The sequence below is a fragment of the Chaetura pelagica genome, unplaced genomic scaffold, assembly GCF_000747805.2.
Source record: "Chaetura pelagica isolate M959 unplaced genomic scaffold, ChaPel_1.0 scaffold486, whole genome shotgun sequence".
NCBI classification, from domain to species: Eukaryota; Metazoa; Chordata; class Aves; order Apodiformes; family Apodidae; genus Chaetura; species Chaetura pelagica.
In genome coordinates, this window is record NW_009953658.1 from 435705 (window position 1) to 449496 (window position 13792).

A 13792-nucleotide genomic window follows, 5' to 3' on the forward strand; every position below is an offset into this window, starting at 1 on the left:
CATTCCTGGTTTTTATTTTGGCCAGATGACCAGACACACCTTGTGTGTGGCACCCTCAGCATTAGCTGTGTCTGCATCCCTGGCCTCTGATGACCTCTAGAAAGGACATAACAGGTTTTGGTTGAGATCCAGCTTATTGAAAGAACTTCAGGCTGCCCTGAGGGTTGTGGGCATTAAAATGTCCACAGGCCTGGCCACTGTCATATCCTCAGGGTGGTCCTTTTGACTCTGGAGCCCTTACTGGACTAGAAGCAGCCAGTTCTTGGTGTGACTGTTCCTCTCTCTGGTGTCACCTTCACGCTGGGGGCAGATGCATCACATCACAGGGATGTGGGGGCAAAGGGCTCAGCTGGTTGGGGTGAGTCAGCACCAGGTGTGCTCCAGTGAGCTGGGTCATCTGCTGGAAAGGTCTCTGCAGCATCTCCCTGGGACACACGGGGACATCAGGTCTGTTTGCAGAGGGCAGGGATGAGAGCACAAATGTGCTGGAAGGTCTTTTGTCTTCGAAGAGTTCTGCAGGTGGCAGCTGTGGAGGTGGTTGTGTTTGGCACAAAGGCTTTTGGTGTAGGTTCAGTGGTTTAAAAGGAGATGTTGCATCTGGAAGGTAGGTCCTGCCTTACACCTTGGTGAAGAGCTTTGCTCTGTCTTCTCGATAACCTCCTCATCTCTCTGGGGGGAGAGCTGTTACGTTCTCCTGAAGCTGTCTCCTTGGACCCACACAGAGCCCAGTGGCCAACTGGGCTTTACTGGTCTCATGGCAGGTGGCTCCTCAGTGCTGTAGTGCATGAACACCTCTCCCCTCTGCTTCACCTGCTGCAGGTTCCACCGGTCTCAGTGAGGATGCTTTGATCGTGGAGTCACAGAAAGGTTTGGGTTGGAAGGGACCCTAAAGACCATTTACCTCCAACTCTCCTGCATGGGCAGGGACACCTCCCACCATTCCAGGCTGCTCCATCAACACTGCCAGGGATGGGGCAGCCACAGCTTCCCTGGGCAACCTGGGCAAAGGTCTCCCCACCCTCACAGCCCAGAATTTCTCCCTCCCATCTCAGCTCCAGCTCCCTCTGCCAGCTGGAAACCCTTCCCCCTGCTCCCATCCCTCCTGCCCTGGTCAGAAGTGCTGGTGCAGGGCTGGCAGGCCTTACCCTGGGATTTGGCTCTGGAAAGTGTTGGCACATACAATCTTCCCTGGAGGCATCTAGCAGCCTGTGGGAGTTCCTGATCCTCATAGACATGTTTTATAAATATTTACAGAAAAAAAAAAAAAAAAGCAAAAGCCCAAACAAAACAACAGGTCAGATGGAAACAGCTGTGCTGGGGTCGTGGTGTTGTCCTCCCTGCCCTGGTGCTGCAGAGGGGTCATGAGCCCCTCCCGAGGGATGTGTCCTGCTGGTGGGTTCATGGGAGCAGCGTCTCCAAGGTGCCTGGGGCCCCTGCAGCTGGGGCTGCCCTGATGTGTGTAGCACCCTGCCCAAGCACCCCAGCCTGTGGTGGAGCAGGGCCAGGTTGGACAGAATTCCCTCTGAGGGCTTCGGTCTCCATCAGAAACAGCTCAGCTGCCTGGATGGTGCCTCTGGAAACACCTTTGTTGCAGAAATTTGGATAAATGCAGGTGGAACAGCTGTGGAGGCCTTCTGCTCCCTTCTCCTCCCCAACCCTGCTGTGTTTGGTGGTCGGGCTGAGCTCCAGCTCCTGGAGTGCCAGCCTGGCCCCACCAGGGTGAAGCTCAGAGGCTGCTCTGACTCACAGTTATTTCAGAGTAGATTCCCATTTTATTGGCACTTTTTGTTATGGATAAGCTAAAAACTCCAACAAGCATCATGATATTGTGAGCATAACTCCTAAATTAAGGGCAAGAGAGACTAATACAATTATCTCCTCTGTGTGTTCCTTAACACAGGGCAAAGTTTCATCAACTGGGTCATGGAAATTGTGGTGTGAAAGTAAGAACAATGCAGCAAGGCTTCAGAAAGTGTTCACTCCCACAGAAAAGTTGTATTTGAACTTGGAAGGGTAAAGACCAGTCCTGGGCAAAGCTTCCCTGGGTTAACCATCCTGTGTAACACACAGGGACACCACCAGTCATTAAGGAAATACTTTCTGGGGTCTTTCTTTGTTTCCAGGCAGCAGATCCAGGAGCTGCAGGGACATGAGTGAGTTCATTCTCCTGGAAGCTGCTTGGGAAGGGGAAGAGTTGGAATGCCAGGGTTTCCCTGCTCATTTCCACCTGAAATCAGGCTTGTGACTGCAGCAGGCAGAGCCGTGCCTGGCTGGGACAGGGACAGTGGCCAGTGGTGCCCATGGCTGGTGCTGAGGTGATGCCCTCCAGTGTCCTACCTGCTGCAGCTCCTCGGGGTGCAGCAGCACCCGCCTGCTCTCCAGGCTCAGGCACTGCTCCCTCCCCAGCTCAGTTCAGCTTCTGAAATGATTCCCTTTCTCTTCATGGCCAGCACTCCAAGGCTGCTCCAGCCAGATTTGCTGCCTGGCACGGAGCCTGGAAGAGGCTTTAATTGTGGTGGCATCTGCTCGTCAGCCCACCCCGAGTCAGGTGCTGGAGCGCGGTGTGTGACGCGTGGGTGGGATCCAGGCTGGGCAGAGTGTCCTGCTGGGCCAGGTGGGCAGCAGGGCAGGGGCTGCAGGGCCCAGGGTCTCGCTGCCTCCGGGGCTCAGACACAGGTTCTCAGATGTCCTGAACCACGAGGGCTCTCCCACTGAGCCCCTTCCAGCCTTGGAGGGTTCCTCTGGCTGTGGTCCCAGTGCTGGCTGTGCCCACAGAGCAGCTCAGCTCTGCCTTGGCACCCAGAGCAGCCTTGGATCCCGGTCCAGAAAACACCCGTGTCCTGGGCTGTCACCAGCAGCATGGCCAGCAGGGCCAGGGAGGGGATTGTCCCCCTCTGCTAAGACCCCCCTGCAGGGCTGGGGCCACCTCTGGGGTCCCCAACACAGGAAGGACAGGGAGTTGTTGGAGAGGCCAGAGGAGGCCCCGGAGGGGGGAGGGGCTTGGGACAAGGGCAGGGAGGGATGGGAGCAGGGGGAAGGGTTTCCAGCTGGCAGAGGGAGCTGGAGCTGAGATGGGAGGGAGAAATTCTGGGCTGTGAGGGTGGGGAGAGCCTGGCCCAGGTTGCCCAGGGAAGCTGTGGCTGCCCCATCCCTGGGGGGGTTGAAGGGCAGGTTGGATGGGGCTTGGAGCAGCCTGGGCTGCTGGGAGGTGTCCCTGCCCATGGACTGTGGGATCTTTAAGGTCCCTCCAACCCAAACCCTTTTATGACTCTGTGGTGAGAGGATGAGGCCACACACCCCTTGTCTTCACTGAGAGCACCAGCTCCTTGTGGTGTCTCTCCCTGGGTGATGAGGCAGCTCAAAACAAGTTGGGTTCCCACAGTGAGACAGGGCACCTGGGAGCCTCAGGGGCAGTGGCACACAAAGTGTCCATGTGCTTGAGAAGGCACAAATACAGGCCTCAGTCTTCTTGCAGAGACAACATCCTTTTTGACTCGTGTGTCCTGCTCTTGGCATTTCAACCCAGGAGACAGATTCTCTTTTCAACCTTCGTTCTCAGCGACTGTGGAGCCAGTGCCTCCCCCTGTGCTGCGGCGCCAGCCCCAGCCTGTGGGGAGGGGGCTTGTTGGGCCCCCTTGGCTGCAGGGTCCAACCTTGGCTTGGGTGGTGGTGGCACTTCTGCCTGCTCACCTCCAGCAGCTCCTGCTGTTACTGGGCTGCTTGGGAGGCAGTTGGTCAAAAAATAGGTGATGAAGAAGAACTCACTGCCAGTAACTAGTGTTGCGTAAATATTGTGTTTAGTGAGATTAAATAGAAACAAATTCTAGGTAGCATCTAGAAATGTGCTTCCAACAAACTTTAGAAACAAAGAGGTATGTTTTCATATTCCAAAGGAGTTACTGTCTCAGTTTGCAGCCCAGTGCTGGTGCCTGAGGGAGGAAGGGCTGGGGACAAGGCGGGTGCTGGAGGATGCATGGAATGGTACCCAGGCTTCCTGGCGTTCTGCCCTGGCTCAGCCAGGCTGTCTGCTGGGTTTGCCTAAGAGCTGCTTCTCTCCCAGAACCTTCTCTGGCACGTCCAGGCTGCTCTTGGCCGGCTGTGGGACGTTCATATTCCTATGTTTTTACCTGAAGTATTAGGCAGCCTTTCTAGAAAGAGATGTTTTACAAACTGCACTGAAGCTCTTCCCAGGCAGGGTGGGGAGGAGCTCGGGCACAGCCCGTGCCCTGCGCTCCTGGTTTCCAGCCCAGAGCTCCATGTTCCCAGATCTCTGTTCCTCCCTGTCCTTTGGGGCTGCTGCATGGACAAGCCCCTGCCACCTTGTGGGCACAGCGGGGGGCCCTGGTGTCCTCTTGCTCCTGCTTCTCCAAAGACAGAGCCTGTCCCTGCACACCTGCCTCCAGGGAACCTGCCCCTCTCCGTCCATCAGCCGCGGTCCCGGGGCCTCCGCGACGGCTCCATTAACCGCGCCGCTATATTTAGGAGTCAGGAGGAGAACGAGCCCTTGGGCTGTGGACAACCCATAAATCCAGCTCCCATCGCCAAATCCCTGGTCTTTTATCTGGAATGAAACCCACAGAGATGTTTGCAGATGAGGTGCACGTGTCCATGTGTGCGTGGAGGGAGGCAGGGGAGGAGGAGGAGGAGGCAGAGCAGGGTGAAGAGGAGGAAGGAGAAGGGATGGAAGCAAAGGGGCCGGGGGAGCCCGACTTCCCAAAGGCAGGAGCAAGCAGGGAAGCAGGACAGGAGGAGGGGGTGTCTGTCTGGACAGGATGTGGTGCCACCAGATTGCTGCCAGGGGACAGGGTTTAGAACCAGAGCTCCTTCTCTGGAGATATTCAAAACCTGCCTGGATACAGCCTGGTGTGAAGTGCTTTAGGAGATCCTACTTCAGTGGGAGAGTTGGACTAGATGATCTCTAGAGGCCCCTTCCAACTCCAGCAGTTCTGTGATTCCCAGCTGCAGTTCCCTGAGCAAGGGGCTGGGGGTTGGAGCAGAGGCTTCCCTGGGAACACAGGGGACTCCTCTTCCTCATGGCCGTGTCCTGCCCTGGGTGTGCTGCCAGGGGAGCCAGGGCTCCCCAGCAGGGAGCTGAGAGGACAGTCAGGCCACAGGCTGCCTCCTTCCCCTCCCTGAGCATGTGGCTCAGCTCTTCAGTCCCCTCATCTCTGTTCGGTGGCGAAGTTTGTCTTTTGGCCAGTAAGATTAATTCCTTGGTTCTTTGAGGCAGTTTCTCCCAGGATGGCAGGGACAGGGCTCGATGGACGACCACCTGATCAGAAGATCCACAAGCAGCCATCGGCTCCCCCTGCTCCAGCAGGCTCCAAGAAATCTCCCTGCAGTTTAGGTAAACGTGTGAGGCTGGGACAGCACTTCGAGTGACTGGGGCTGCTCCTGCAGGGTGACATCCCTGGAGGCTCCTGAGCTGGGCACAGCAAGGGGGGCTGTTCCTCACCTGGCACCCCGTGTTCCTGTCCCTGCTGCCCATAGGAGTTCTTGTGCACTCACGTCCTTCCAGGGGGATCACCAGAGCACCCATGGTTATCTCTGGGATGCTGCATGTCCTGTGCCCCATGGGATCACCGCTTGGATCACCTGCCCTGTGGTTAAAAACCAATTATTGAGCACATACCCCACATGCTCATACATTTACTTACAAATTATCACAGAATCATGGAAGAGTTTGGGTGGGAAGGGACCTCAAAGCCCATCCAGTCCCACCCCTGCATGGGCAGGGACACCTCCCAGCAGCCCAGGCTGCTCCAAGCCCCATCCAACCTGCCCTTCAACACGGCCAGGGATGGGGCAGCCACAGCTTCCCTGGGCAACCTGGGCCAGGGTCTCCCCACCCTCACAGCCCAGAATTTATTCCTAAGATCTAAGGTCCCTTCCAACCCAAACCAGTCTGGGATTCTGTGATTCTAGGAGTTGGTTGGATGCAAGGTGCTCCGTTGGGTTCACATGAAGTACCAGCTGCTTTCCCGGCAGGTGGGCCTTGCACACTGTCCCTGGGGCATGTGGTAAGTCAGGTTTGGTGCTTTGATGCAAGGCCCTTCTCTGTCAGGAAAACAGCAGCTTCAATGCTTTTCCATCTCCCTGTCATGTCTGCACTTAAGCCACGAGCTGCAGACCAGATGTTGGGTGTCTGCAGTGGCATCCCTGCCCCGTGGCCGCGCGTCAGGCTGCCCTCCTGCAGCAGCCCACGGGCCCTGCCATCTCCCTTCTTGTCAGCTTCCAAAATCAGGCTGGCAGGTTCTCCAGCTTTTTCACACTTCTGAGACAGGCAAGTGAACAATGAGGGATGTTTCACCTTAAGGGGAGATGTGACCTGACAGGCAGGGCCTGAAGTGCCCTGACTGGCCCAAGCGCTGGGGACAGCGCGGTGGCTGAGACACGAGGGAGCAGACACGTCTCTAGGGTCCCAGCTTCCCTCCCTCCCAGCTCCTGTGCACCTGGAGAACTCGGTGTCCCTGGGGAGGAGGAAGGCTCACCAGGACTGCAGGCATCTCCTTGGTGGGAACGGGTCCCTCTGCGCCGAGATGCACGGGGTTGGTGTGTGCAGAGAGAACAGGGCCTGGGATCCAGCTGCAGCCTTGGGCTGGGAAGCGAGTTTGCCCTGGTGGTGCTGAGCCCCCCTGGGCTCTGCTTTGGAGTCTTGATGACACTGGATGTGGTTTGGAAGTTTCCAGCAAGGGGATCTTGCATTCACAGGAGCTGTTTGTGGGCGTGGGTGCACGGCACACGTGGGGGGTGACACTGGCTCCTGTCTGCGCACAGATGTCACTTGCTTGCACGACAGCAGGACTCACAGTTTGCACAGCACGGGGAAGGGGAGGCCCAGGGAAGTGTCGCTTCAACTCTCAGCTTTGTGATGTGTCTTTTTTCTTGCAGAAACCAGAGAAGACAGAACAAAGCGTCTCTTCCGACACTACACTGTGGGCTCCTACGACAACTTCACCTCTCACAGGTGAGCACCAGCCCTGGCTCTGCCAGGCCCTGCAGGAAGTGTCTCTTCTCCCCGACACAGCAGAACATGCTGGTTCAATTTCATGGGAAAGAAACTTTTCTGGTTGTTTTGATCATTTGAGTTACAGTTTAAATGAAGTTCTAGGGAAGGCTTAGGTGACTAAAACAGAAGCTGCAGGGCAGGCTGGCTCGTGTCTCAGCTGGGGGACAAACGTTCTGCTGAGTTCTTTGGGAGCTCTGGGAAGTGAGGAACATACTGGATGCAGATGCAGAGTTGTAGCTTTGCTCTGGAGGGGAGAAGAGGAGGATGCTGGTGTGCAGGGGATGGTGTGGAGGAGTTGTCCCTGTGCTGCCTGGACTGCACCAGGGCTCTGGTACAGGGCAGTGGAGCCTGCTCAGCTCAGCGTGAGACCAGCCCTGGGCAAGAGGGCCAGACTGTAGGAATCAGTTGTGAAAGCAGGGGTGACGTGGCTGGTTTGTGGCTGGTGGACACGTTGGAAGGAGGCCAGGCTGTGGGAATGGGTCTGGTGGTCAGATCCAGGCTTTGGGCACTGGGGTCCTGTGTTGGAGGGGTGAAGGTGGGGTTGCTCCATGGGTTGCCCTCTCTGCTGGCCTGAGGTTCAGGGCTCTTCGGAATTGCTGGGCCCCCAGCCAGGGGTGGGCATTGCTGCTGGTGGCCTGACAGGAGCAAACTGGGAGGAGTCATGATACAAAAACTAAGTTATCCTCAAGCCTTGGAGCTCACAACAAGGCAGGGAATATGTTCTGGCTTACTGAGCTGCTTATCCCACATCTGTCTCCATGGGTCTGAGCACTTCTTACTCAAAGCAGTGTCCAAAGTTTGTTTTGATTTGCAAAAATCCCATGGCAAGTTTCTTCGGGGCTGTTTGTGTTCTTAACTGATCGTGAGGCAAAAGAGAAGAGGCTTCTATGACTCAGAAAAAAGTAAAAAAGAAAATCAGAGGGTGAACATGGTCCAATCCCACTGTGGCCAAATGCTTCAGGGAGCCCCCAGAAGGGCTGCACTGGAGTCCTTGGTTGCTCTTGGTCTCAAAGGTAATGAAATAATTAATGAAATAGTGAAATGAATCTGTCTTGGCACACAGAAGGTAACACACCCCAGAAGAAGCACCCTGAGGTACCCTTGCCCATTAAACATTTTTCAGGTCTTCATAATTGGTTAGGAATGAAGATCTGATGTCACTGTGACATCACAGTGGAAACATCCTCTTTAGCACCAAGACATTTGAAACAGAGTGGGGCAGAAAACAGAACTGAAGCAGTGGTGAAAGGAGTCACTGGTGGCACTGGGTGGTCCAACAGCAGCTGAACACTCAGACAGAAAAGCAGGAAGTCATGGATATGGGAAAAAGCAGCAGCAGTTCCATGTTCAGTGAAGGTGCTGGACTGACCTGCTCAGGAACAAGATCTGGGGATTTGCTTTGATTCCAGTCCAGACCTGAAACAATAATTGAATTTTTTTAATTCTTACAAAAGGAAAACAGAACAAAACAGAAAACATAATGATGAATGTATTTGTGTAGATCTATACTTCACCAACATGGTGAAACCTGCAAGCAGCTCTGGTCTTTCAGACCTAAAAAGTCATACCTGAAAAGTTGTCAGGGAAAACAAACAGGTGCCCAGAACTGTGAAACTTCTTCCCTAAGAGGTGAGACTAGGGAGACTGAAACTCTCAAGCTTGGAAAATGATGACGAAGGAGAAGGGGTTTGGCAGAAGTCCATGGATGTGGGATATGGAACCAGTGACCCAGGGGGAGCTGACCCCTGCCAGTCTCTTCCCATGCAAGAACATGAGCAGCTGAATGTCAGAGTCATTTAGGTTGGAAAAGACCTGCAAGATCACAGAGTCCAGCCATGAACCTGACACTGCCAAGTCCATCACTAAACCATGTCCCTACGTGCCATGTCTACGTGTCTTCAAACAAGAGCCAACAGGAGGAGGTTCTCCTCCTGAGGTACAGTGACCCCGTGCAGCTCCGTGCCGAGTGCCACGCTGAGTCCTACAAACTGACACAGGTTTGGAAAAGCCATGGGAAAAACCCAAGGAGGGAAAGTCATTTGCTGGCTTCTGAATCTGAAGAGCCCAGCTGTGGTCTGGGGACCTGCCTGTCACAGGACTGGCAACAGGACAACAGGAGCCTGGGCTGCACTGTGGGGAGGTCCAGGCAGGTCAGTCTCATCTTGATCTCTGGGAAGGTGCTGGAGGAACTAACCCTGGAAATGGTTTCCAAACAGATGAAGGACAAGATGGTGACTGGGGGTAGCCAGCCTGGATTTATGAAGGGGGGATCCGTGGTCCCTGTATTTAACAGCCTCTGATGGATCATTACCCTGTTAATTTGCCCGTGGACATGTGACTCAAGTGTTTCACTCTCCTGAAATGGAGCAGGAGCTGAGCTTGGCTTTGGAGGAGATGGTGAGACTGAGCAGCAGGTACTGTGTCTTCTTCTCCTGCTTTGTCAAAACACAGTGTGGTGATTGGAAATGAGAAAGAAGTTCCTGAAGGCCTGTTTATGTGCTGGTCATTCCTTCAGAGGCTGCTCTGAGCCTCCCCAGGCTCCCTGTGCAGGGGAAGGGGTCACCAGCCTCCCCACCAGCCAGACATCCCACCAGAGGCCCCAGTAGGCTGCAGAAGCACCATGTCAGTGGAAGCTTCTCTGCTATGTTTGCTGGAGGTCACAGGGTGGCTCTTGCTGAAGCAGCAGAGGGTATTGGTGTCCAGGCTGGCATCATGGGACTGGGCAGAGGGGCTGGAGCCACCGGGCTGCCTTGGTCAGCCTCATGGGATGGACCTGGAGCTTGGGCTCCATAGCAGGTAGCTCGTGGATGTGGGGTGGTGGTCAGGAGTGTGGGATGAGGATTCACAGGGTGGGTTTAGCATCTCCTTAATAAGCAGGATAAAAGAAATGGTTGGGTTTTTTTCCCATTTTAAGAAATAGGAAATGTTGGAGCCAATAGATTCCTTGAGAGCAGAAATTAACTGACTGAGGGGCTGAGATCACTGCAGCAGATCCATCAACATGGGTTGCAGGAGGATGCTTATTCCATCATCTCTGACTTCACTGGAGGTCTCAGATGTGGGAGAAAATTAACATAATGACAATGTTTGAGGAACAGCTTAAAAGTACTTGAGAAAACTACACACAAGTGACTTTAGATTTCAGGAAAAGCCTTTGAAGTAGTTGCAGGTTTGAATGGGTGCCCTGAGCAGGGAGCAGCTTCCCCATCTGAATCACCAGTTGGGGTGGGGTCTGTAATTTACTCTTTTTTTGGCTTAGTAAGGTGAAAATAAAGCTATGAATATGTGGAGAGGTGTAACTGAGAAGGTGGGAAGAGACCAGGCTGTAGCCTCCATCAGGCTCTGGGGGATGGTTCCCAAACTGCAATATCACAGAGCTGTTCTGGGACAGGTTCCCCACCTCACATGGGGACCACTTCAAAACACAACTGCACTTAAAGGAAGGAGAGAGCACAAGGCTGCTCTAGGGTCAGAGTCAAGGTGTGCTGGGATGCCCCGTGGTCACCAGGGGGCAATGACAGCTGTCCCCAGACCTCTGAGGATGAGGGGAGCAGGACAGGGCTCAGCAAACCTCATCTGGTCTGAAAGGCAAATGAGGAGTCTGAGCTCCTTCTTACCAGGAAGAGGCAATCACAGGGGAATTGACTTCTCTGATGAACTATGTTAAAGGAAGAGATTAAAGTGATTCAAAATTCATTCTATAAAATTAAGAGCCCACATTCCACATGGCACAGCTGGGGAGGAGAAGAATTGGGAGCAATAGACAATTTCGGATTTATTTTTTATTATTCAATCACAGGGATTAGTTGGCCAGGGAGGGAGATTAGAGCAGGAGGACTCAGGAGCCATCTGGATGGGCCTGCCCTTAGGAGAGAGGGAAATCATGCAGTCCCTCAGCAGGGATTTCTGGGCCCTTAGCTGCTTTGACTGGCCAAGTACATCTGTGCATGGAATTAGAGAATAGTTTAGGTTGGAAGGGATGTCTGAAGGTTCCTAGCACACCTGGTTGCCCAGAGCAGGACCAGCTAGATCAGGTTGCTTTGCATGTGTCCAGGGTTGGAAGTCACACAACCCCTTTGGGCCAGGCTTTGTTTCCAGGGTGAAAAATGGTCTCTCATGATCATTTCTTGTGCTTCAGTTTGTGTCTGTTGCCTCTTGTCCCATCCCTCTGTGCCTCCAAGAGTCGCTGTCTCCTGCACAGCCTCCCCTGGGGCAGCTGCAGGTGGCAGGGAGGTGTCCAACAGCCCTCTCTCCCCTGGAACACTTGATCCCCGTGTGTTCAGACAGACAGAGGGAGCCCACCAGTGATGTGAGTGAAGGGTAGAACCCCCTGGAGATGGCTGGGGCTGCCCCAGCAGCTCATCAGCTCTCCCTTCCCAGAGGCACACGAGAGCCGTACCCGTGTGTGCCCGCAGCTCCTTCCCTGCTCTGGGCTCACCCCTCGTGGCTGTAGCTCCTGCTCCCCATGGATCCCAGTGTATGTGCCTGTGTGAGAGACAGGCTCTTCTCAGTAGTTCCCAGTGTGAGAATGAGGGGCAACAGGTACAAGTTGGAACATGGGAAGTTCCACTGAAATATGAGGAAAAAGTTCTGCGTGGCGAGGGTGGCAGAGCCCTGGGACAGGCGGCCCAGGGAGCCTGTGGAGTCTCCATCTCTGGATATTCCAGACCCCCCTGGATGCAGCCCTCTGTAAAGTGCTCTAGGGGGTCCTACTTCAGTGGGCGAGTTGGACCAGATGATCTCTAGAGGTCCCTTCCAACTCCAGTGATTCTGTGATCTCCACCTCCCGGGCACCTCCCCTGCACCCGGGTCTCCTGAGGCTGCTCTGGGGATGTAGGAGCCAAGAGCTGGTTCCCATCCTTCCAGACAGGACCAAGGGTGACTCTGGATCTCTCGAGTTGTTCCATGGCTGTGAGTGGCTCTGAGACAACTGCCTTGAGCCCCTTCCATTCTGTGGGTTATTTATTGGCTGTTCCTGCCTCGGCAGCCCCAGCAGCTCAGGGCTGGTGCTGAAAGGTGCTGGGCAGGTGGAACCTTCCCCAATTCTGCTTCCCAGAGGGCCCCTCTGGGAGGTGAGCGGAAGGCAGGGAGCTGGGAATGGCATCAGCTTGTTCTGTCCTTCTGTGTGGCTGATCAGCCAGCCTGGGGAGGCTCTGAGCAGGGTCAGCAGGGGCCTGGAGGGGGCCTGGGCCATGCATGGGCAGTGCCCCTGCAGGAGGAGTCCTGTGCTTGGACATGGAGACTGGGAACGAGCCTTGGGCAAACATCTGGGGCAGGTGGTGGCTGCTGGTCTGGAGAGGTCCCTGTTTCCCTGCATGGCAGGAAAGGGGGTTTTGCAGCCCGACTGGTTGGAAGGAGGTGATTTGCACCCGGCTGGTGCAGCCTGCATCTCTATAGCAACAGAGCGTGGAGGGAGAAAATGAAATCTCTCCTTGAAAAGGCTTCTGCATAATCCTGCTTGTCAAATTAACGTGCCTTCAGAACAGTCTTGTAACATCTTTTGGTGAACGGTGTCTTGAGGGACCACTTGCCTCTATCATGGAGAGGTTTGAGAACATGAAATGGTGACAAGTGAGTTCCCCCAAGCCTGAGCTTCCCCCCAGCAGGACCTTGTGCCCAGGCTCCGTGCCAGCCTGCCTGGCTTGGCCTGGATTTTGGATGTTGGGATCAGTGGGTAGTATGAGGCTCTGTGGCCTGTTTGATACCAGGAACAGGGCCAGGCAGGGACGTCAGAGCTGAAGGCAGGTGCCTGCAGCCAGCAGAGGAGCAGGAGCTGGGCAGCTCCAGCCTTCAGAGCTGCTTGTGAATGGTGAGAGGAGACTGGAATGGGAGCTGCTGGCTGGACCCCACTCATGCTCTTCTCTAAGAAAATATTCAGGAGAAGGAGTTAGCAGTTGGAAAAGCAGGTCCTGCACAAATAGTCTGCCCAAAGTTATTTACCAGGTGCAGCAGAGCTAGGGGTTGGGTTTTCCTCCCTTTTTGCAGCTCAGCAGAGGGTGCTGTGCCCAGTGCTGGGGCTGGAGGTAAAGCTCTGCAGAAAGGGCTTGGTGGGAAGGACAGCAAGTTCTGACCTCAGGCTTTGCTGGGGGCTTGGTCAGAGGAGTCCTTCTTTCTGCTGGGTGTCTGCAGGAGGCCTTGGATCAGGTTATGGGTGGAACACAGCCAGAGCTTTTAAGAGGGGACAACCAGTAGAGCTGCTGGTCACTCAGCAGCTCATCTGTCTGAGCTGACCTCTGCCTGGCTCCGGCTGTATCTCCAGCTGGGAGGCTTTGAAGCCAGACCTGCTTGGCCATGGATTCCTGTAGGACATCTTACTCTGAGAGGGTCTGGAATCATGGATGGTTCTCAGCAAGCAGGGCAGCAGCTGGTGGCATGTGTAGGATGTTAGGAAATAGGCAAGAAATAGAAAGGCTGCTAAAAATAGCCTTCTGCTTCTCTGTGGATCCACACCTTGGCAGCCTCTGACTCGCAGTTGATGTTCACCCGCCTGAAGAAGGAGGATTAGGAAAGGTTCAGAGACAACCAGCAAGGGTGGCCCAAGGCACAGACCCCTCTTCATGTGAGGAAAGGTTAAATGGGCTGGAAGTCTTTGACTCTGGGAATAGGTGCCTGAGGGAGCTTTGACAGCATCTGTGAAGGGTGAGTAGGCAAGAGGGGGAATAGGGAACAATGGTGATCTCAGTACAGAGGAGTGAGGTGGCACTTGGTGCAAGCAGCAAGATTAAAATAAAGCAAAGTACTTTGTCACACTGCAGGTGATTAACTTGTAGAAAATATTCCTGC

The 13792-nt window shown here is 54.6% G+C and overlaps 1 protein-coding gene across 1 annotated transcript in view; it reads left to right on the forward strand.

The window, feature by feature from the left end:
* The window catches only part of SHANK3 (SH3 and multiple ankyrin repeat domains 3), a gene marked incomplete at its 3' end in the record, with an annotated part of 257239 nt that overhangs the window by 160928 nt on the left and 82519 nt on the right, over positions 1–13792 (forward strand). The window contains exon 10 of the mRNA XM_010000321.1: positions 6892–6967. Within this exon, the coding sequence (XP_009998623.1) occupies positions 6892–6967 (76 nt within the window). The remainder of the gene's footprint in view (positions 1–6891; positions 6968–13792) is intronic.